The sequence below is a fragment of the Macrosteles quadrilineatus genome, unplaced genomic scaffold (genome assembly GCF_028750875.1).
Source record: "Macrosteles quadrilineatus isolate MER2022 unplaced genomic scaffold, UCM_ALF_1.0 Scaffold_7__1_contigs__length_78375512, whole genome shotgun sequence".
NCBI lineage: Eukaryota > Metazoa > Arthropoda > Insecta > Hemiptera > Cicadellidae > Macrosteles > Macrosteles quadrilineatus.
In genome coordinates, this window is record NW_026542600.1 from 73,993,448 (window position 1) to 74,017,062 (window position 23,615).

General features: G+C 34.5%; 1 protein-coding gene across 6 annotated transcripts; it reads left to right on the plus strand.

Annotated features, from left to right (window-relative positions):
• Window positions 1-1,620: 1,620 nt before the first annotated feature.
• On the plus strand, window positions 1,621-23,216 carry LOC128997960 (protein quiver-like). Of its 6 annotated transcripts, none has more exons than XM_054423819.1 (5): window positions 1,621-1,937; window positions 3,877-3,957; window positions 8,856-8,906; window positions 15,994-16,140; window positions 18,181-23,216. In XM_054423819.1, the coding sequence occupies exons 2-5, from the start codon at window positions 3,933-3,935 to the stop codon at window positions 18,375-18,377; spliced, it is 420 nt and encodes a 139-aa protein (XP_054279794.1). In that variant the 5' UTR covers window positions 1,621-1,937; window positions 3,877-3,932; the 3' UTR covers window positions 18,378-23,216. The 6 variants fall into 6 exon arrangements, with proteins under 6 accessions (XP_054279794.1, XP_054279798.1, XP_054279795.1 ...); XM_054423823.1 differs by lacking the exon at window positions 8,856-8,906 and adding an exon at window positions 11,029-11,073; XM_054423820.1 differs by having other exon boundaries at window positions 1,621-1,831.
• Window positions 23,217-23,615: the final 399 nt, after the last annotated feature.

The window sequence follows — 23,615 nt, forward strand, 5'->3', positions numbered from 1 at the left end:
TATTTTCGTATGTCACAATCCAGTTTCTTCGAGTCATAAAGGATGATATAGACATTTTATCAACTGAAGTGAACAATTCACACACTCACAACACAACAGAACGCAACACAACAGTGTTCAAGTACCCCCGTGATATGAACTAACCGAGTGGCGACGTGATACTGGCGACCTAGTGTAATAAGCTCCATATGCTACAACGCAGCGTCGCCAATATGGGTAGCCAGTGGCTACCACAGTGGCGACGGGGCTCGGTAGCCAGTCGGTCGCCAAAGTGTGGCTGCGTCGCTGGCTACCCTCGTGTAATAACATCCATAAGAATCAATGCCCCATGACAAGCTGAGTAGCCAGTTTGGTCGCTGGCGACGTCGCCAGGCTACCTAGTGTAATAGGGGCCTTAGTCTTTTTCAAACATGGCCACCATGCCTTGGTGAAAAGGTTACACCAAGTCACTTACTAACCAAAAAGCATCACAGAAATCACCGGCAAACAAAGTCAAACGAAAACAAACATTCGACTTCGACATTGACACAGGGTACAGGGCTAAGGAGTATGTTTTATCTAAGGCTATACTAAGAAACAAATACAGTAATCTAGATCCGCCGACCAACTCCAGTCCTTCGCTTGTTTCGTGCAGTGTTGGCTGTTACTCTTCCCCTTGTGTGTTCCGACTTTGAAACACTACGTCACTACCACTACCTACAACCATAGATAAAACATACTCCTTGAGGAGTATCTTTTATCTATGCTACAATCGATTTGTTACCAAAACCTAGGGAAAAAGTAGTACAGTATAATCAATGTGTTATCAATTCCTTGCAAAATTAGCCAAAATAGGTCCTTAACGTTGTTGAAATACAGCCATAATGTATTATTTTATCAATATTTCAATTTTATAATGTCAAAGGCCTGAAATCCCTAGAAAATCTAAAAAATCCTCCAATTTTGCTGATTATCCCTAGTTATCCCTCAATCCCTTTTCAATCCCTCGAAGGCCCTAAATATCCCTAGAAAGGGATTTTTATCCCTCAAATGGAAACACTGCACCAAAAACCAAAATAAATTAAAAATACATTTGGATTTGACTTTTCAAATAAACTGAGAACTAAACTCAAGAAGGCCGTGGCAGACGACGGAAAAATACATAGAGTTTAATCACGAATACAATCTGTATTATGTGTACAGTATATGCCGAGGATGGGTGTAATTATTGTGTAAACCGACTACTGTATTGCATTTTTAAGAGTCATTGATGATCGCAATATAACTCAGAGGCAGTTTAGGATGGAATACTGCAGTAAATGTCTCCCAAATAAACACAACCTTGTTTATTACGTGAAAACAACTTCATACAATCACGTATTAAAGATGACTCATTTCTCAAATAAGTATGATTTCATAGATGCATATGAATTTAACACGCCATCACTAAAATTATTTTTAAAAATAGCAAAATTTTGTAACTATCAAATTCATTTAGTACATGTGTCTTGGAAAACAAGCTTACTCTTTGCTTCAAATTGATTTAAATTTTCACCCTTCCACCCTTCGTGGTGGCAAATGCTGGATCATGCGCAGTTCGAGTTTGACACTTTGATTATTACTGCATTATTGAGAGGAGGGGGTTGTACAGCATTGCAGGGTGCTCTTATTCTATGGTCGGGGAAGTCGGTGATTGCTAACTTGCAGAGATTATTTGGGCAACCTTATAATAATTAATAGAATTGTGTGTGATATAATTTAGGCATATAGTTTTGAAAAGCTATATTTTAGACTTGTTTTGTATTCAAAAATACTAGAGACTGAAATGGATCAATAACTTACCTGCACTAGGGTAAATATAATTTTCTGTCTTTTTACCTATATATTGGATTAAATCTAATATATTGGATTCTCTTCTAATACTGTAATAAAAGAAAATGCCACTGCACAAATAACAGGTAAGTTCACCAATTAATAGAAGTATTAATATAAAAAGTTGAGATATACTAGCCTTATTAATCAAGCTACAACATTGTATAATTTGTTATAAAACTTTGTGGCAATAATTATCTAGATTATGAATATATTATTATTAGTATATGCTGCATGGTGACTACAGAAAAGTGACATGGGAGCCATAGAATTCTGAAATATTTTAAGAGTCTTCAACTAGCTAAGTACCTATATACCGGTACTAATTTTTCTTATTTATAGTTGGGACTTTTAATTTTAATTAAAATTCCATCCCTGAAATTTTAACTGTAAATAAAAATCATAATGACCTATAACTGTAATTATACAGTTATAGGTACCCTCAAACCCCTAGAGGGTTGTAGGTAACCCTCAAACTATTGAGGGTTGTGAAAATATTCAAATGTGTAAAGGTAAAGGTATAGGTATTGGTCAAGGTACTAAAATGATAAAGTTAGTAAATATAATTTAGAGTCAGGTTACATTCTTGTACAGTATCGGTATCTCAGAATAGGGCAGGGACTAAAATGAATTATTATATTGATAACCTCATAACATGTTATTTATCTGCATTGTTTATAAATTTATGATTACGTTCCACAGCTTCTATAGTCATCCGCAAAAAACGTAGTAGATGTTAACACTTTATCTTTAAAGTTAAAATTATGATAACAAAACCCTTTTTACCTCCTTTGAAATATAGCAGTAAATATTAGAAAGATTTTCTTTTTGATAATAAAACTGTTGGTAAATGCTGTTTTCAAAGTTCATCAGCGATGTTTTCGTCAAACTTCACTAATGTAGCTTATAGGGGGAGGGGCTTATAGGGGCTTGTAGGAGGGGGGGATTATTGTAACCATAGGGATTCAATTGTAAGCATAATTTATAAAAAAATCCTCTTTCTACAAACCCGATCTTGAAATTGATTGCCCTTGAATACTCAATTGAATACTCAATGTGGTCGTGGCGCCCCCTCCCCCTCAGGAATAATAGTCACATTTACATATTTTAATACTATGTTAATACAAATAGCCGCGCCCCCTCAGCCACGGCGCCCGGGGCAGCTTGCCCCGGTTGCCCCCCCTTCGGACGGCCCTGCTAATCTAGAACTAGATACCGTTGAGCTGAGTTTTTCTAAGTCTTCTGCACTTGACGATGCCTCGTCAGTACTTAGCTCACCAGGCATTTTTTCAAAATTACAACCGTCGAAACTCGAAACTGAAGGTGACTGGGTTGACTGTTTGTTTACAAGGGGCTAATATGGGGAGCGACGAGTCTCGTCGCTGCTAATAACCCTATGTTCATGAATTTGTTCCTTTAGAGTTATGTAAGTATTTTACATCATTAAATGTATTAATTATGCTAATGAAAACTTCATTTAACAATATTCATTGAGTTAAATTATCTAAAAAGTCTTACAAACAAATTTATATCAAATTAGTTTCTATTATTCTATCTCATTTTACCCGGAACAGAAATGAAATTGCTGTCAGTGTCCATATTTTGGAGCTCTTAAAAAAAAAAAACCACCTGTGCAGGGAAAAGGTTTTTGGACAAAATCTCAGCTGAGGTGAGGATGAATATTGATAACATTTCCAAATTTAATACTAATACTTTTAAAACTAAAAATAAATTTAAAAATTTGTTAACCGATAATACACTATGATTTTGATGAATTACAGGTTAGTTTGATTAAGTTAGTTTTAAGCCTAGTGACGCCATTGAATGTATGCGGCTGTATACCATATGAATAAAGATATATTTTTTCATTTCATATCAATTTTTAAAATTGTGACGCCTGTGAAAATCTTCCGGCCCGGGCAATACTTGATCAATCCCCAGCACACATTGTAACTGTACACATTGAGTCTTACTAAAATGCAAATATTCTTATTGTTCAAAATTAATTTAATTACATTATTTCAGAAACTGGAAAGAGGATGATCAAGATGATGTCTCTGGACTAGTAGAAAAGAAGGAGAATGCTGTGGTACATTCAAGTCCCAGGTTTGTAATTGAATTAATACATAGTGCAAGAATTCAAACTACTATACTCAAGTTTAATATTTTACCTGGTCACTGCCGCTACTTTTGATCAGTACAATCAGGGTCGCCCCGAGGGTAATAGACGCCCGGGGCGAGATTTATATTTTCGCCCCCTCCCCATAAAAGGTATTTGGGGGTTTGCGTCAATAGACACAACGTCCGATATATCGATATCGAACGTTTTGCAAGTATTTTTTATAAACCCTTTACATACAGTGTTGAGTGAGTTTGTTTAAATATAGGAATGGGTCCATATAGATGGTCAATGTAAACAATGTTAGTAATGTTACGCTGTTAGCATATCATCAAAACCACGTCTTTATTCACAGTTTGAGTTCGCACAACACTGAGCTAATCGTAACGTAACAACTACACTGAACTAAATTACTAAAAACATTGAATTTACAACTCACAACGAACATCACGAAACTACTATGAGTTGACGTAAGAGTTTGTGTTTTGAGGTTAGAAACAAGCAAGTGTAGGTGGGCGTGGGGCGTGTGGACGAATGCGCAGTGTGTGTGTCCCGGACTCGCAGTATTGCCAACAAGTCACATGCCAAACATAAAAGTAGTAATAGTACGAGTTGTATATTAAATAACGGTATTTATTTTATGAATACAACAAAAGCTATATAGATTGCCTTTTTTGAGAATAGTTTTTTAAAGGCAAAAAAGCAACTTGGCTTTGGCTTTGGAATAATTATTGAGGAGAAAGGAAGGATACACAACTAACTCACCTGAATAAAGAGTCCCAGGAGGTAAAAAGAAGTATATACAGTTTATAAGTTTTAGTGTAAACAAGTTAAGTGTTGGCAAGCCTGTCAGACATTTAAAACAGTGCCGGAACTTTAACTGCCATTCTACCTCCTACCTCTGAAGAAGTCCCTGAAAGGGGCGAAGTATCAGTTTGATGTGTAATTTTCTATGTGTTCTTTTGACTTCCTGGGACTCTTTATTCAGGTGAGTTAGCTATCCTTCCTTTTTTGGAATAGTCATTGTCAATGATTACATGTTTACGAGTTTCCCGTGGAATATTCGTTTGCGGTTTGCCGATAACGTTAGTAAATTGTTTACCTTTCCAAAGCCGCGGTGCCCCGCTAGCCGTACAGTTCACCCCTTGTTTTAGTGGAGACGTTCCATGCACAGGCTTCTGTGGCCCATGTGGATGGGCAAATGCAGGTTTAAAGAGGCCGCTGACCTCTTAAAAATACTACATTCAATTTGTATTTACCAAATTTTGCCCTAAATTAGTATACTACTATTAATTAATTAGAATTCTTTTGTCTACAATAAAAAAAAAAAAAAATGTAAATTCGATATTTCCAATATTAGAGATGAATAATATGGGTTAAAATATACAAAGCAAAATATTTGAACTCTTTCCCATTATTCATTATTGTTTGATTTAAATTCAGCTGTAGCAAAGACACAATTTATTGCCAAAGTGAACCGCCATCGTAGTTCTGTATGGAACACTACTTACTATGCTTGATATGTTCCACAGATACCTACTGCGTCTATTCTCTATTGACAAGCAAAGTTTTAAGAGGCGGCAACTATTCCTGCTTAAAAAAACCACAACTGTTCTAAAGGCTAAATAGTAAAATAAATTATAACATACCTGAAACAACTGCATTGTAAATCGTTTAGCAAAATTTTATTTGAACTTTTAAGTAGTAGCCTACATTTATTAAATTTATTATGAATTCAGTTAAATTTTATTATATTGAGCATTAACTGCATGTATGAAACATATAATTTTTTATATTAAATTAGAGTAACTAAGATTGGTTTCTTCCATTAAAATTTTTACCCTACGACCATGACGATTGTCAGGACTCTTTAATACCTGTCCATCAGTTTATACACTTTACTCTTTTGTACATTAGTATGTATTTCAAAAGCTCAAAACATGTTATTGTAACAATTTTATTTGTAAAAAAAAATTAATTTCCAGTAGATTATTGCATAGTAATATTACTTGTAAGATTTGTGACAGCCCATCAACATCTTCAACCACATGTATCAACATCAAAGCGATGACATGATTTATAAGGGAGAGATGGGTGTGATCTATTTCTATGAATCCCAAAATAACTCAGTCTGTTGGAACCTTCACTACTGTAAAGTTGTTTCTTTCTGTTTTGGTGTGAAATACTAAATATTGCAGCAGTCGGTTTGCTAATTTTATTTCAGTAAGATTTATAAACAAAACATTAACACTGATGGTTCTTTGGGTTTTCATTTTCTATGCAATAGACAGGACTTGTGTTTTCTTCAATTATAAGTCTCGGCAATTTTTAAAGTATTTGGGAAATGTTAACATTTTTAATGGGATCTTATTTTTATATTATTAAAATTATGAATTTAGAATGTACAATATAACTCTTGATGGATACAATCTGTTCACGTACTCATAAATGTGAATTTGGTCTATCCACCTTTGCAAACAACCTACAAAATTTAGTTTTTACGTCAACTTATCTATACTAGATTATACTCTCTGCAAGTCCAAGAAATCTCGTTAATGCTTTCAATACATTCACATTGTTTTTATTTTATTTCATTATTTTATCAAACTGTTATGTTTCATATACATTTTGCTATATCTATTTTATTTTAGAATATATTTGTACACTTAATGATAAAGAGGGCACAACAAGGTAATAATATTGACATAGGTACCTTGAGGCTAAACTGTTTTAGTGTACAAGTGTATGCCACTTTTGATATCTATCACAATACCACAAAACAATTTTTAAAATCTGAACTCTGATAAGGGCCAACTTTTATTTTTGGCATTTATACTGAATCTAACCAATCTAAACCTATTTAATATTTATGAGTAAAAAATGAGCATTAATTAATGAGTCATAAATATGTTTTTTTCCAATGAGTTTTAACATGTAGGGTATGTAACTGGTATTTACATTTGGGTTTCCTGAACTAAACCTTTTTTTTACAAAACAAGAGAAGTCTTTTATAAACCTGTAATTTTTGTAAGTTTATGAACTAGTGTCTAAAGCTATGGTTCCACAGGCTGCGGAATTTCCGCCATGCGATGCGGAATTACAAGGACATTGGTTCAATGGACTCAATGGAGTTCCCTGTGTCCGGTTCCACTTACGTGTGTTTACGCGTCCGGAATTTTCGGTTTCTCATGGCGGACAAATCATACTGGTCTGAGAGCAGTGGCAGTGCGAGAGCCGCCAGCGGAGAGGAGCTATCAACTATTGTGACCGTGTAGTTTGCAATTACATTATGATTTGTGCTTATGAGAGGTGTTTATGAACGTTTAGTAAATTTTAGTACACACCTTAATGTTATTGCTAGTTTAATCTCGGCATTCAAAGGTTGTTTGTCTCGATTAGTAGGGTTGGTGGGTAAGTAATCTTTTATGACATCAACCAAAATGAAAAATTGGTCTTATGACACACGGAAGACCGCTTAAACTTTTTTTCATTGTCTACCAAATGTTTAAGAAGAAGTATGTTTAAGCTCCTTTGCTGTTCCGATTCTTAAATATATCACTCCGACCACTATGAGTTGACATCAATAAAGACAAAAGATCGACAACATCATCATCAACATCATCGTCATAAAGTATCGAAAAGCCACGAGGGCTTTCGTCTTCCTATCCATACTCGTCACTAGTTTGAACACAACTGAATTTCCGCAACGTATTTTCCGAAGTTTCAGAGGAACCATCCCTCCGTATTTTACGCGGCATGATTTCTGCAAAGGAAAATTTCACACTGCACGGCCGAAATTCCACAGTCTGTGGAACCATAGCTTAAGTCATAAGTGTAAACGGCTTCATAACCTGCAACTGCAATGTAGTAGGAACAATTTTTACTACACATAAATGTAAATTTAAAATACATTTTGTCAGATCCTTTGATTCCTTCTTGTATAGTTCCTTTTGATGTAATTGATACATTAAATTGAAAGCAGACTATTTCAAAATTTCTGAAGTGTAAGTAAATTTCCTTCCTTGTAATATGATTCATACCAACTAACTCACTATCATAACTTACACTTCTAACAGTAAATCTGAAATATTTTCTCCATTTTTTGGTAGTAATTAATGGTCTGTTGGGGTTATCTTTTAGCCCTACCTCAAAGAAAAAGGTTGAGCTTTAGCTCATGTTTAAATACCCCTATGGTAGTTATAAATCATCGGGAACATGATTACAAGTAAAAGAATCTTAGTTCATAAGTGAAACGCACAGAAAAAAAGGCTATGATAATAATATATCTAGGTATGTATAGACCATAATTTACTTAGTTATATACTAACTCAACTTTATTATACTTCAAAATAAGACTTGTTCAATGCTATTTCCCTGCCCTAACACGTTATAAAGACACCTGGTTATTGAGCTTGTCATAAGCTTGCCATTGAGCTTGTTGGGTCTGGGTCATATATACATTTCCAAGGATATTGACTTTTGCTCAGTCTTTTCCTAAATATTACCTTCTCCCTTAAATCCTGAGATGTTTAAAAAGTCAGAATAGACGAGCACACATTGGGTCCACATTTTTGTCCGTCTGGCTTTTTTTACTATAATCTTATTGGGCTGATTAAAATAGATTGCAATTCTACTTTGTAAGAATTCTATCGACCTTTTCTAGATTATAGGTAAATTTTGTCATACTATTTGCTTTCAACTTAAATGGTTCTGGTGGTCAATTTCTTGGTTTCAAAGATGAATGATAACATTTCTCTAAAAGTGTGATATAAAACTTTAATTTTCCATATCTGTTATTGCTGTACTATAACTAATTTTGTTTACAAATTTATCAACTTTTGATTGACATAACATTATATTTTCAGCAATACCTGTTTGTTTTCAGTTGTTGTGCTCACATCACTAGCATGTACCGATGCGGACTTATGTTTTCCTAGTGAGTAAGCTATTTGTCTGGTTACTAATTGTCGCTGTCGCTAAGCATCTGAAGGCTGTTATTCTGTTTTTGATTATACAATCTTAAAGTAAGATACATGTAATTTGATCACCCCATGGTGTTGACAGTTATTACAGAATCAAGGATGATTGTCTTGTAACACTTTGAAATATATACTATGGTACTTGTTTAAAACAAAAATATAACAAACAAATTAAAGTACGAACTTTACAACAACAAATCAGTGCAAAAAGTGCAAAAATTTACCTGAAAAACCAGCAGATTCCCTTGATTAGAAAATCTCCGAAGAATTGCTTGTCCCTTAGTCATCTTTTCAATAGTCAGCCCTGAACGACTTTAGCTTTACTTCAAAGAGCAGAGGTTCAGCAATCACATCCTGGAGACCCCATTTTCTGCATACTGGGTCGCTCACAAATAGACCCATTCTATGCATATGCTTTCTAAGGTGGCAGTGTCCTGTGATAAAGCCTGCTATCTGTTGGACTTCAGTCCAAGGAAAGGAATTCTGCTGCAGTTGGTGACAAGGGACGCTCAAGTGTTTACTCATATGCCCTGACCTGAGCAAGCCTCACATCTTCTCTTGTGTTCATGTTGTGCCCAAGAGTTTATAACATAAATTGCCCTTTTATTGGGGATACCACAGTATGGTTCGAGTCCTGTGAAATTTTAAGATGAAATACCAAGCCCAGAATGTCCAAGAACCAAGCAGAGTGTGACTGTTGAGCTCGCCTAACCTGCAGATGGCTTCAAAGTATTCCCAAACTAGTGATGTGGTCCGGGTAAATAACCATTGGGTAGTGAAAAATAATGAAAAACCTTAGCGGTGTTTTGCATGGTTCACTGGATTTGTCAGATTTGCCATGTCAAAACGGGTAAAATATGATGGCCATTTAAGTTACCTTTTATATGATTAGTTGCTTTGTGTTTTTGTCAAAATTTATTCATTAATGCACATTTTCCCACAGTGTGTGGCATCTTCAGAGTTAGACTAAACTATAAAAGTAAATTCACATATTTCTACAAGTGTTTGGGAGTCACTGTTGTTTTTTCACACCACGAGGATTACACGGTAGCGCGGTGACGGCGGGCGTGGGTCAAGTTTCATCAAGGGAGGTTCCAAGCAGATTTTCTTGTCTGCATAGCCAAGTATCATGATTTCCGGCACAAATTACAAAATGGAAATTATTTCCTATAGGAACACAGAGGGATTCTTAGCAAGAGGAGATGCTCATCTCAATTTATGGCCTCACTCCCTCTTTTTGTCCCGGTTCCACTGTGGTTTTTCTTTTGAGCCGTAAACTATTCAAGTTCACAATTTGGAAGTGTTCCATTGTGGCACCAAGAGCCGGGGGCATTGTTTAGGCCCATATTAAGTCTACAGATTATCAGTAGCAGTCACCCTTTTGTAAGAAGACGGGTCTGGTCCCATCTCCTTCATGATACTTGAAAGGTTCAAATGTGCCTCTAATCCATCTGTTTTCCCCCTACTATTTGGTAAGCCTTTTCCCACTCTTCAGTCTTGACGAATATCCCTAGTACTTACCTGACATGCCTCCTCCTGGTCATTAAAGGCAAATTCTGAGAAGTGTGTTATTAGAGAAGAGTCCTGACTCCTGACCAAATCCAAGGGGTCTACTATTACTCGCCTAAGAGCTTCCTTAGAGATGTTATGGGTCCAGCCTCAGACCCAAAACCACCTATAACATCAAACTAAGAAGAGGTGTTATGGATGGTTGTGGGTCTGAGGAGAGACACTTTCTTAGTCTAGCGTATACTAAGATATGCATCCAAAGGCTAGTAAGTGATAAATTCTGAGGAAGATAATAAATCATTTATACACTTGTTAAATCTTTTATATAAATAATTTATACACTTTTCATAATCTTTACTAGATGAGTAGTGGATTTCAAAGTGTCACAAGATATTATTTTTGCCTAGAACAAAATATATTGAGCTAAAAAATCACAGAACAATTAAGACAGAACAACAGTCGTCAGAGAGGCAGCCACGTCTGGCAAAGCATTTCTGTGACCTGTGACTAATCTTACCTAGACTTGACTAATATTTCATAACTCTTTACATCCTTGTTGGCTATTTACAGTTATCCTCCTCGCTGCACTACAAACCTCACATGCTGAGTGTCAAAGTAAGTCGATACTAACTCCATTCTATTGTTTGGTAGGGCTTTTCATAATTTTTTTTCTCTTGGTGTATTTCAGTTTATATGTGTTTTTGAATAAAAATTGAGATTATAATGCTTAAACAGTTAACTTAACTGTAAAATTAATGGATAGAATGGCTATGTTCAGTTGGATTCTAGGTGAACTGTGTAAATTTGTATATTCAAAATTTTCACACAAGCATTGAAAATATAAATTGCCTCACCTATTCTAGCATCTTAATTTTATTAACGTTTGACCAAGAAAAGCGTTTAAGAGGTAACACAGTTTTGGATGGTAGTTATAATGTATATAGTACTACAAGGAATTTTCACAAAGCCTAAATTGTATCAACTTTTGTATCAACAAGGGAACTTTTGGCTCAGTTTACGAAAAAAAATAATTCAACATGCATCAATGTGATTTTTGATAGTAAATATTTAAGTATTGATTTTAATAAATCAGAAAATATCAGCACAAATTAAGGCATTTAATTGTGAAACATATGAATTCTAATTTAAATGGAGTACTTATTAATTTTAAAGCTGTTATCTTGTTATAATTTATGCTCACCGCAGCTGTTTAGAATTATAAATATTACTGACCAAGACAATTTTAAATCAGTTTGGTCAGTAGCCATTTTAAACCGAATTCACCAGGAGAAAGTTTAGTATAGTTAGCTTTGTTGGGCCAATAAAATACATACTTGTTAAATTTGAGGGTAGTAAGTATTGTATACTGTTTCTGTAAAAACAAACAAATAATTATAGATGGATGAAAAAGATTAATGATTAGCTATAACACAATATAACAACATCACACCAATTGGTTTTGGTTTACTAACCCTCCATAAAGATAACAAAAGACAAAACTGACTCGTAATTTCTTTTCCATGTTGTGTAGTATGTCTGTGCAGCACAAAATCTTTTGGGTGTAACATCGTAGACAGTTTGGAATAACACTCTAGTCTCAAATATTACTCAGCATTTTATGGCCATTCAGTCTTCTATAAAAAAAAAACAATGATCCAATATGTCTTTAAGTTTGATAACGACTAGACATAATGAAAATAAATTCAAATTCAAGTGAACTTTATTCCATTGACACAGTACAGCAATTGCCTAGGAGCTTAGAAAGCAAAGAATGTTATATGAAGTAGCAATGGTTGGTTCTAGTCCAGAAATATTGGTATCAGTATTTTCCATTTTCCTTCAGCCTGAGTTATCAATGTGCCAGATGGTAAAAATCACTACTGTATATATGTGAGTGGCAGTAAATAATTTGAGAAATGTTTGATAACGGATTTAACTGCAACTCAAATTGTAACTGCACGGAAACACTACTTGTACAAATATAAGACTGCAAAAGCATTTACATTTATATTAAGTATAAATAAGTATAAAAACCAGAATACAATTTATGAAAATTATAGTCTTTGTAACAAGTTCACTTATTTTATTTTTTTATTATTTTTTTTTAATTGTGAAGCTATGCTAAAGTTAAACAATACAAATAATTTATAATTTTGTTCTCTCCACATGTACCTAGGCCCAGATGTCCTATGTTACATCACTACATTTATGTAAATTATTACCAAGAGTGTCCAATATAAAATAATCATATTATAATCATATCATAACAGTAATAATCATATCATAACATGGGTGTATGATATTAAAAACCACTGTCATATACCACAGAAGTTTACCAGAACGTTTAACAACCTAACAAATTTTAAAGTAATGGTTTGACAGTGAACATAAAGCCAATAATTATCTAATCGATTATAGTTTGAAAATGAAATAAATGATACAATTTGTCTAAAGAAAGCAGGACTAATTCTATTCAAAAATCAAAGATTTCTAATAAAATTAACTCTAGCAACATATAATGATATTGGTTGAGCAACAAACAATCTGGTGATCAAAATAAATTCTGCAATAGAAGTTCAGTTTGGTTACTTTATACTGTAGTTATCATGCATGATTACATCTTTAAGGTTGTTTAAGTTCATTTTTCAACTATTCAACATCATAAGTTAGGTAAGTATGGGCTATAGCTGGGCTGCGCTTTGAGCTACAGAGTTTATTCTTGCCTGAGTAGTTGTTGGTAAGTAGATATAAAACTTTGGTCTTTGATGACGTTGAGTCTTTTTGTTGTGTAGTTAACTTAGAAATACTTTAGTTAGATTAAGACTTACAATATAAAACACAATCATAGGTATGTTACTGTTTGTATAAGTAATTTTCCCATTAGCAAGGAACACAGCAGAACATTTAACTTCCACTGAAAGTAAAAGTTGTTCTAGGTTGTATTTGATAAAATCTTGTAGACAGATTATGCGAGGTTAAGAACATTTGGATAATCAGGGGTGAAATGGTGATAAAGGTAATAATAATTTTGTTGATCATTTCCAAATTTAGATTAACTTATAATATACATTTAAATCTTATTGGATCTCTTTGAGTTCATTTAAAAATAAGTTGTTGTTTGACCCAACACTTTATTTTTTAATTTTTACATTTCAACGATTGTCAGTAATAGCATTTTCTATCAACTTTTGTTATTAAAATCTTACAGTTTAAAAATATTAATTACATTCCCTAACAAAGTTTTCAAGTTCAAATTTTAGACAGCAATCTTGGAAAAAAGGTAAGTTGTTTTTTAATATCAGTAGAGTGTACCAGTGTGTGTGTTGTTTTTTTATTGTTTGAATACATTTTATCATTAAATTGATTAATATTCGATCATCCCGTCTCAAATACTGGAGTGATTTATTAAACAAGTTTATCATGTATGTAGTGGATTAAAAATTATAAATATTAAATATACTTTTGGATGTTTTGTAATGTAAAGTTTACTGGATTCAATACAGTAGTGTAAACCTGTACAAAGAAAAAATTTTAAAACAATAAGGATTCTGTGAATGAAACAGTTTTTGGACCTGAAAAATTAATTGTATTATTATTTGTTAGTTTTGTCATATTTTATGTTGGAATCGGTAATCTTGGAAGGACTATATGATCACAATGTTTATTGAAACTGTGCGTTTCATCAGCTGATTTCCCAATCTTAAAGTTATTCCCTATTTGAAATGCTCCTAGTTTTCTCATTCAACTAAATTATACAGATTATTTATATTTCCCACGAAAAGTAAAATTAAAATTACCGAAATATATGATTCAAAAATATAAGTGGAATGCATTCAATACCAGTTTAGGAAGCAAGAATTGTAAACAGCATATTCATGCTTTGAACATGCTTGAACACTATTTGTAAACTGCAAAGCTTATTTTAGAGCAAAAAGGAATTGATCGAGTCATAGTGATATTATAAAATCAGAACAGAAGTTAAAACAACCCAAGGTTGTGTCAAGAATATAAATAATTGTACAATCTAAAAATAAATATCATTACTTATTAAATTGAAAAACTCCAAATATAGTTGGTTATATATAATTTTGGAACATTTTCATTAAATTCTTTCTCTCTTTAAATTTGAACAATTCTATGTTCGCTGTTTTAAAAAAGTCAACCTTGGGACTGGATAAATTTATAATTAATGAAGGATTTATTTTACAGTATAGAACGATTGATTTGGTTTCTTAATACAAAAGAATTTTGCTGTGTCATTCAGTTATAGGTAGATTCAAAAAGTACAAATAGCTTTTACCTTTTTCACAGTGTTTCTAAGTAAAGGTTAAGATATATTATAGAATTAAATATGCATTGCTATGAAACTATTTTAGGTAGCTTTTATTGTAGTTTCACATTTGAAAGCTGCTGCATTTAACTGGAGACATGAGTCATGGAACATCCTACAGAACGGTCCACGAGAGTCTGCAGTTGAAGGGAGGAGCCTATTTACCATGTAAATTTGAAGGAGCCAGTGAGGACAGTGCGGTGTTGCCAAATCTAATAATATCAGCTGATTTGAAAATATTGTTTAGTATATTTTAATTAGTGTCAAAAAGTAGTGAACAGGTGATGTTGCAACGTCGCGCTACCCCAGTTTGGTATTGGCTGCCGCCAACTGCAGACTCTCGTGGCCCCTAGTATAGGTAAATACAATCTACTAAGGTATGAAAATATAACCTAGAAAGAAACGTGCAGGCTTAAGAATAATTAATTTGAACTACTGTATTATATGATCGTGAATCCAAAAGCATAATCAGAAACTACAGTAATTTAAGTGTCCTTGAATGAAAAAAAACTTTTAATAACTTTTTTCTACTAAACATACAACAAGCTCCCGATTATCCACAAGATGATTAATCCTGATCCGAAAAATATTATGAAAGTTAAATGTATGTTATAAAGTGACAGCCAAGATGTTTAGCGTTACATTGCGTTAGGAGACCCATCGCCAGAGACGGGCAGACAGTAGAGTTGTCATTATTTACTTTTCACCGACAATTGATGAGTCACCGATTACAAGCAATGAGTTAATAAGTTAAATTTTGTGTGTGTTTTAATCTTTGTTATTACTAATCCTTTATATAGGCTCTCTAATACATATTTCTTTTTTAAACAGAAGTATGTGAAACAAAGTAAAAAAGGTACCACTACAATGAAAACGTTTTATTATTACCTAAACCTGTATTACACACATTCAAAGTCAAAGTGTAATTTATTTCACAGGTATTATACATTAGGTTTGTATTACAATATCAACAATCACTCAGACACTCATTATCGTGGATAATTGGGACGTTAAAGGTTATTTTTAAGGAAACCAACCGAATCCTCGTCTTGTTTCTAACAACCGTAATTTTAAGTTGTATGAGAGACTCTTGTTGTATTGAATGATTGGAAAAATCACAAAACAAATTTTCACTGTGATATTCAAAGTTACACAAACCCGACTTAATCTTGATTGTGTACATACTTGTTTTCATATGTACGCAGCTCGCTCAATCTACTGCTATGAGTGTGACAGCTGGAAGGACGCAAGATGCAAGGATCCTTTTAACTATACAGCGCTTCCACGGGACCAGCCGCCCCTCATGACCTGCAATGGTTGCTGCGTCAAGATGGTCCGCAATTCTAGATCACGTAAGTTCACTCTTTTAAGTTATATAAAAGAAATTGACTAAAGCACAACAAGTCACCAAAAACACAATAAAATATGTCTTGCTAATAGGTTAAACAGTACAAAACTGTCACACAACCAGAAATAACTGCTAGTGAAACTATCTTTAGAACAACAAACCCATTCGATTGAATAATTGCTTGAATTAGTAATAAGAGTTAGAGCATCAGTAAAACCAACCAAGAAAACAGACACTAGAGATTGTAAAACTACCATCGAAGGTTTTTAAATAAAAAGTGAAAAATTTACAACACTGCAAAAGATGAAAACTGACTAACACATACAAATCACAAAAAAATAAAGAACAGGAAGAGTGAGTCTAGATGAAGAAAGAAAACTGCCATCTGACCAGATGAAAATGTACTGGCAGAACAGAAAACGGCAGAGAACAAAAAGATAATACCTCTTATTTAATTTACTTATTTATTTATTTATTTGAAACAAATTTAACACACATTTTTACCGATCATTATACACCATGCTGCAAAAGCCTGACATGGCTTGACTGCAGCTCAATAAACTAAAGAGAAATCAAGTCAAAACTCTTATCACTTCTATCAGTCAGTGTATTGGTCCAATGTTGGCCATGGAATGAAAATAAATAAGTAAAATAATATACAATAATAAATGTACGATTGAAGCGAATTAGCCTGGTATGGACACAGAGAGTTGAAAGATTTAGAGGATGCTTACTTACATGGTACCTGATGATTTTAATTTTTGAGTCAGTTGTTGCATTGTAATCAAATGCACAGTAGTGATAAGCTTAGCCCAAACCAAAAACCATTCACCTAGTTCTTTTTCAGCCTCTCAGGTGAATTCAAGGAATCCTACGGACAAGCCTTTTACAAGGTTTATGTATAACTTAGTGTTAAAATGCCCTTTGTCTTTATACTCATTAAATAAATAAAATATGTAGCTAGACTGCAGCACTTGTCCTCAAAACTTTGTGAGCGTATAATATCCTTCAGAAAAAAATATAAGAAATTCAAACATTTTATAGCATTGGACATTGTGGCAATGTTTTTGAAACCTGAAACAAGTAATAAGTTCACACATAAGTTGGGAGAATGGTAACAAAAAGTAGTTTGCCCAATGAAGCCCATGCAACAGGAAGTACTGGCTGATACTCCCTTAAGCCGCATCCCCACTATGCCGATTGGCTTGGAGGCACGGCATAGTTGTCGCCGGCTTGCAAACTGCATTGTGCCATGCATCTTAACTTAAAATGATGACCATTTACACTGTGCTGAGATGTGTCTGATGATGATTTGTTGTTAGCAGCTGTGTTAAGTTGTCATTGTTGTGGTGCAATAGATCCAAAGGTTAAAGAGAGTGTCTACTATCTTTAATCTGTGATTGAACAACCAAAGTCAACCCGGAGGTTTTGGATTCACCCCAGTGGGTATATTGTTAGTGACCTAATTAAAGATTTAATACTGGATGATGTTGACATATTAAACTTATAATTCAGAGTTGATGCTGAGTTCAGAAATACAGTAAAACCCCTCATATCTGACCATGACGGGACCGGGACAAGGTCGGAACGGTCAAAAGGTTGGATATCAGGAGGAGCAAAATAGGATCAGGATATCCTTCGGTCTTGTTGACACCGGTAATATGGTAATAGTCTCCTGCGATCACAGCAACGTGAGGATATCCTTTGGTCTCGTCAACGCCGGTAATCGTCTCCAGGGATCACGGCAAAACCCGTGAGAATGTCTTGCAGTCTCTGTGACATTGGTATTCATCTGTCGCAATTACTGCAACACCCATACCCATGCCTTTCGGTTAACCAAACACTCTCGGCACAATTGCCTATCGTGTAACAAGTAGACTGTTGGACACTAGGTTGGTTATTCCGAGGAGTCGGTTTTGCTGATATGAGGGGTTCTACGTTCTACCCTCATTGTTTTAGAGACATGCCTCATATTTCTGTGTCACATAGGATTGATAGTGAAAGGTCATATCATTAATGTACTTTTATTTTATTTTTGTTTCAGCCTACGAGAGTGTCCGGAGAACTTGTACATCGCAGTTACAAATAAACCTATTCATGGTGGATCATGTTTGCATGATGGAAAGTACAGGAACGGGCCATATGTGTTTTTGTGAGGAAGACATGTGCAATTCCAGTTCCCCCCTCTCTCCTCTCCTAATTCTATTGCTGGTTTGCATGATTCCTCAAGTGGTTAGATAGAGCTTGAACTAAACTGCATGTTTCGGCTCAAATTATCATGAAAAGTTCGCTTTCTCGATTTAAATTGTATGTATCCTGGATTATGTTTTTGATCGTTTTAAAGTAAATTCCGATTACTATAATTTGTTGAGAGATATTTTGTGTAAGAATTTCCACATTGAAAATCTTGACGGGTAAATTTATGGCTTACGTTCTAAATTTGTTTCACAAAGAAACTCTTTTCCAACACCAATGAATATAGATACAAATTTAAAAGTTATTTGCAATAAGGAATATTGTATACCTATTTTGTAAGTGTTCTCTTCAGGTATCGCTATTGGATAAGTTTTTGTAAAACAAAAACCTCGAATGTTCAGATAGGTTTTTATTTAATTTTTTAAGTCGGATTACACACAATTGAACCCTGGTAGTGGTGAAAAGACTAGTTACCCTAAAGTTGTTGCTTGTCTTAGCAGCTGAGTGTGCCTTGTGGATGGGAGGTTATGGTGCATGGTGGTTCTAGGAACTAGCTACCTAGTGCTAGTGGCAAAATTGTAATACAGGCTGGCTGCCTATGTACTGTAGTGTGGAACACTTTGAAATAATAGTCTGAGGGATAAGTTTATGGCATGCATTGAACACCACAGGAATATAGTGAGACAAAAAGAATCACTGAGGAATGGTAAGCCCATAATACAAAAATATTAGATCCAAGTATTCTGTTTTTTGTACTTTTAACAATTATACACATTTAGCAGAATTTTAGTTGACCCCCATATTAAATAATTTCAAAAAATATTTAGGGTAATGTAAGGAAACCCCCAGACTATTACCTCAAAATGTTTTTGTAATAGTTAATATGTATTTTTATTGGCTTGTACATGATGTAGTAGTAGTATCGTAGGTACATCAGATTTGCACTCTCTGATTTTGTTTTATCGAATGACAGTTTAGTATTTTATTTGCTTAGCGTGATGCAGCAACTAGTAAATGGCAATGTTAACAGAGTTTTGAACGGTTTGTTCAGTTACATGTGGTTCTAGGTTTAAACCAATTGACGTTTTTTGTTTTGATCTGCTACACAAACCACTGGGCTAATCAATCATTTAATAATGCTTACTTTTACTGAGTACAAATTTCAATCCACTTTTCTATTTCTGCATGATATCTGAATGCTATGCACCCAATTTTTGTGTTTTAATTTGCTTGCTTCTGCCTAAATTTTTCATAACTTTTGTCTACTTAAAAACAATATTTATAGAAATCGGTTACTAAAAACCTGGTGAAATCTATTCATGAAATATTATTGTAGTTATTTAATCATTAGACACTTTTATTTAGCCAGAGATTTATGCTAGAACAGTCTGTCTTACCAATGAGAATTCATAGCTTATCTAGTTACTTAATTTGAATTTCCCATTTAGTCTGGTCCATAATCCAATATTTTCAGAGTATGATTGTATTATCATAATATGTTTTTACTCCTAATACATACGATATATAGTGTACAGTACTTGATGTTGCAGATTTTGGAACTCGGAAGAGTTGGATAATTTCTACGGCCACAGAATGCTATTTGGATCTTGGTAAGCCAGTGACTATTTCTTAAAAAAGGGTGTAGAATAAACCCTCTTCCAAAAACCTACACAGGGAACTTGCACATAATTTCTAATCTGACAAGAAATATTTAAACTTCAAACAAATTGTGTCGTAAGCAGTAACGGTGCGGAGGGGCCCGCGCGCTAAGGGGGGTGCCCGTGAGCCTTGACCGGGATTTTTCAGGAAATTTTACCGGGACACGGGCTTGCGATTGTGTGACAGGCTCAGCCACACGGCCCCTATTAAAACAAAATTTATATGAGAATTACCATACGCTATTTTTTTGACGAAAATTTCTTAAACCCAGTTATAGCACTAGGGCAAGTAGTTTACAACAGCTAAACTGACACTATTACTTGACGGATTGATATAAATTCCCTTCCAACCTAAGTAAAAAGATTGCCATCAGTCGTGCAGGTTGCATCAACTGCCCTCGAGGACTGTGTGCAGTCGCTATAATAGGGCCGTATTTAGAACCAATGCGGCCCCCGGGTCACACCAGAGAGGGCAGGGCTCTCTATGCTGATTCAACTAAATGAGCTTGAAAATTTTTTTACGATCAAATGGGCAAATACCTAGGTGACTAAAGGCTAGGACACTAGCTAATAAATAATGCCATTCTTCCATTGATGCTAAAGGATTTTCATTTAATTTCATTTCTTACTATTAGGAGGCTGCCCTTTAGATTTGTTTACTTCGAGTCAGCTAAAAAATTTTACTTACCTATGGGCCTCGGGCCAAATCAGAAAGGTCCAAAAAAGGTTTGCTTTGGAAACTGGTGATTTTTATATAATGTAGATTTTCAAGCCGAGTAGAGCCTGGACTATAAGCCTGAGAGATCAAGCATAAAGTCAGAAAATCAAGCTCGAGCCGATTTTCTCACTACTCAATACAATAATGCCCAATTGAAAGTAAAAGCTTTTATGTCCGCGAGGGTCACACTCTCGAAATTGAAAGATTAGGCCTACGATTTTGCCGCGATCGCGGATATTGACGACAACATTTCCCCGCGGGTGAGGATATTTTCCGCGATAGCAGAAGACGATGATGACGTTTCTTTTTCCACGAGAGATATATCTAGGATTTTGCCGCGATTGTGGAAAAAATTATTTCCCCGTCACCACAGGTCGCGGGAGATATTAGGGATTGGGCCATACGACGATGATGTTGTTATCTGATGATGTCATAGGTTTGGTTGTAATCACTGTAGACTATGATAATGTTTCTTCCATGACTACGTGAAGTATTCACGATTTTGCTGCAATCATGGAAGACGATGATGACGCCTCGGGAGATGCTGTGCCAAGCAAAAGTGCAAGTTAAGGCGGTAAAACATGCGATAATGTTTTTAAAGATTATTGGGAGAGGGGGCTTGGCGAACATACTTGCGGGGGCCTTTGGGCTTTTATCGCCGCCACTGGTCGTAAGGAATAAAAAGCAGAGATATATTTAGATCATAGCATTCTTATCTTAATAGTAATTTAATTTTTAAAGTGTAGCTTTACATACTTTTCCCATTTATATTGAAAAACACTCAAAATTAGAACATTTATTTTATAACACTTGTGTTTTTTTTATACAATAAGTGTAAAGTATGGAGAGATAGAACAATAAAGTTCATCCTTTTTTTGCAGCTCCTGTTTTAGGCTGTAAAGAAAACTAGAAAGGCTATGAATTCTATTGAGTATCGTTTTATACCCTTTCAAAACTTAATTTAAGATTAAACTTAAGTTTGAGAACTAGTTGCTGCATCATCATAAATTATCAGTGACTTAATACAAATGTAACAAAACAAAATCAATAACGATGTACTTTAGATGCCATGCACCTAGAGAACTGTATACTGTACATTGTATATTGTATTGTGTATAGTGTATAGTGAAGGTCATGCTTGGGACTGGAGTGAGGGCTGCTGCAACTTATCGCTTGCCTTATCCTACAGTTGCATGTTTATCCGATGAGAATTAAGGTAACAACCCTACTATAATTTTTGCATGGGTTTTTAGACTGATTGTTTTAGGACTGAATCAGATGTATATTGTGTTTTCATTAACAAGAATTACAATTCCTTTGATTGTTTGATTGGAAAGTATTTTAATTTATCTTTTGCATTTCACACAAACGTAGAAAGAATCAAATTTGTGGATTAGAGTGTTTTTATAATAGGAAATGAATCAAGGAAGTTTTTATGTGCAAGAAAGTTAAATGCCAGTCGATTTTTATATGAAAACATGTCAACACTCGACTCGTGTAACCTAGTGAATGTTAGATGTTAACTTTGCAGTTGCAGTGGCAGTAACAGTGAGTACGCAATGTGCATGCTTGTTGCTGCACCCCCTGACCTATCCCTCCTCGCACGGCAATTACTACAATGTTTTACTACTTCCTCCTGGCACCACCGCCTAGCCGTCCGGTTCATAAGACCTGGCGGGTTCTTTTTTACTTATTTCTGGGCGGTGCCGCTCAGGAGGACTTTCACAACTGGCCCGTTTTTCGTTTCAGGAACAGAAACAGAGTTGTTTCTGTTCCTGAACGTGCTTTTATCATTGCATTCACCAGAACTACACGCTTTAAGATCACGGTTCAAATTCATATTTCATTCACTGATTATATACACATGTTGATGTAATTTAAATTTATACTTCCACTCAGCTCATAATCATTATCATATGGTCATTTTGATTTTCTTTATTTTACTTGTTATCTACATGACTGTTTCATTGTAATAAGGAAGAGGAAATGAAGAAGTGAGATGTAAAGCACAATAAATTAAGTAATTTTTGTAAAAGATGGTTTTGCTGTTGTGTTTTTTAAGCATTCAATCGTTTCTATTAAATACTTTTTCTTTTCAATAGTAGTGTTAAGAACATTTGTAATTAGACATGAGTATGTTATAGAATATTATTGTTAAATTAGCGTTTAAATCTATTAATGTTTAAATACCTGACAAAAAGAGTTTTCTTTTGATTTTATACATATGTTGAGCTTTGGATAGAAGTTAACTGTCTTCCTTTCATATACAGTCTTTTTGTGAATGTTAATGAGTGATTTTGCATTTTTTTTACTTACAGTGTAACATTGATTTTCCCGTTTTTGTAATGACCACCTACCCAAAGGAGCCATATGGCTGATTGTTAATTTTGTTATTGTTATCAAGATCTTCACCAGCTTTTGTTACTTCAGGTTTTATGACTATTCTATACAAATCTACCATTTATGTAGTTGTACTTTATAAGAATAAGTAAATACATGTAAAACTGACTGAATATTTACTTTAATACATCCACCATGTCTATACAGGTTCCCTGTTTAACATTGTAGTAATTATGAAATTAAATGCAGATTTAAGAATAAGTGGCTTTTAGCTGCAACTCTGTTGTACAGAGGTGTTGCTTGAGGCTGACGACGACTGATTCATGCAGTCTAAATCATGCATTTAATTTTGTGATTGTGCAAACCAAAGAAACACTTAATCAACTAATGTTAATGAAGCTTAGTGTGCCTATGTGTGTATAGTGGTACCGTGTCGTGGCATGACGTCTAGTAGCATGGGTGTTTAGTCTAGACTGTGTTCCCTTACACGTTACACGTCAACCCTAAACTATATGTGTGATATGTATAAACTAACAAACAACAATCACAAACACACAACGTATTCTT

Coding starts and splice junctions, on each gene's coding strand:
- LOC128997960 (XM_054423819.1), top strand. CDS start 3,933: ATGCTGTGGTACATTCAAGTCCCAG. Junction 3,958..8,855: donor GTGGTACATTCAAGTCCCAG/GTTTGTAATTGA, acceptor GTTTGTTTTCAG/TTGTTGTGCTCACATCACTA. Junction 8,907..15,993: donor TGCGGACTTATGTTTTCCTA/GTGAGTAAGCTA, acceptor ATATGTACGCAG/CTCGCTCAATCTACTGCTAT.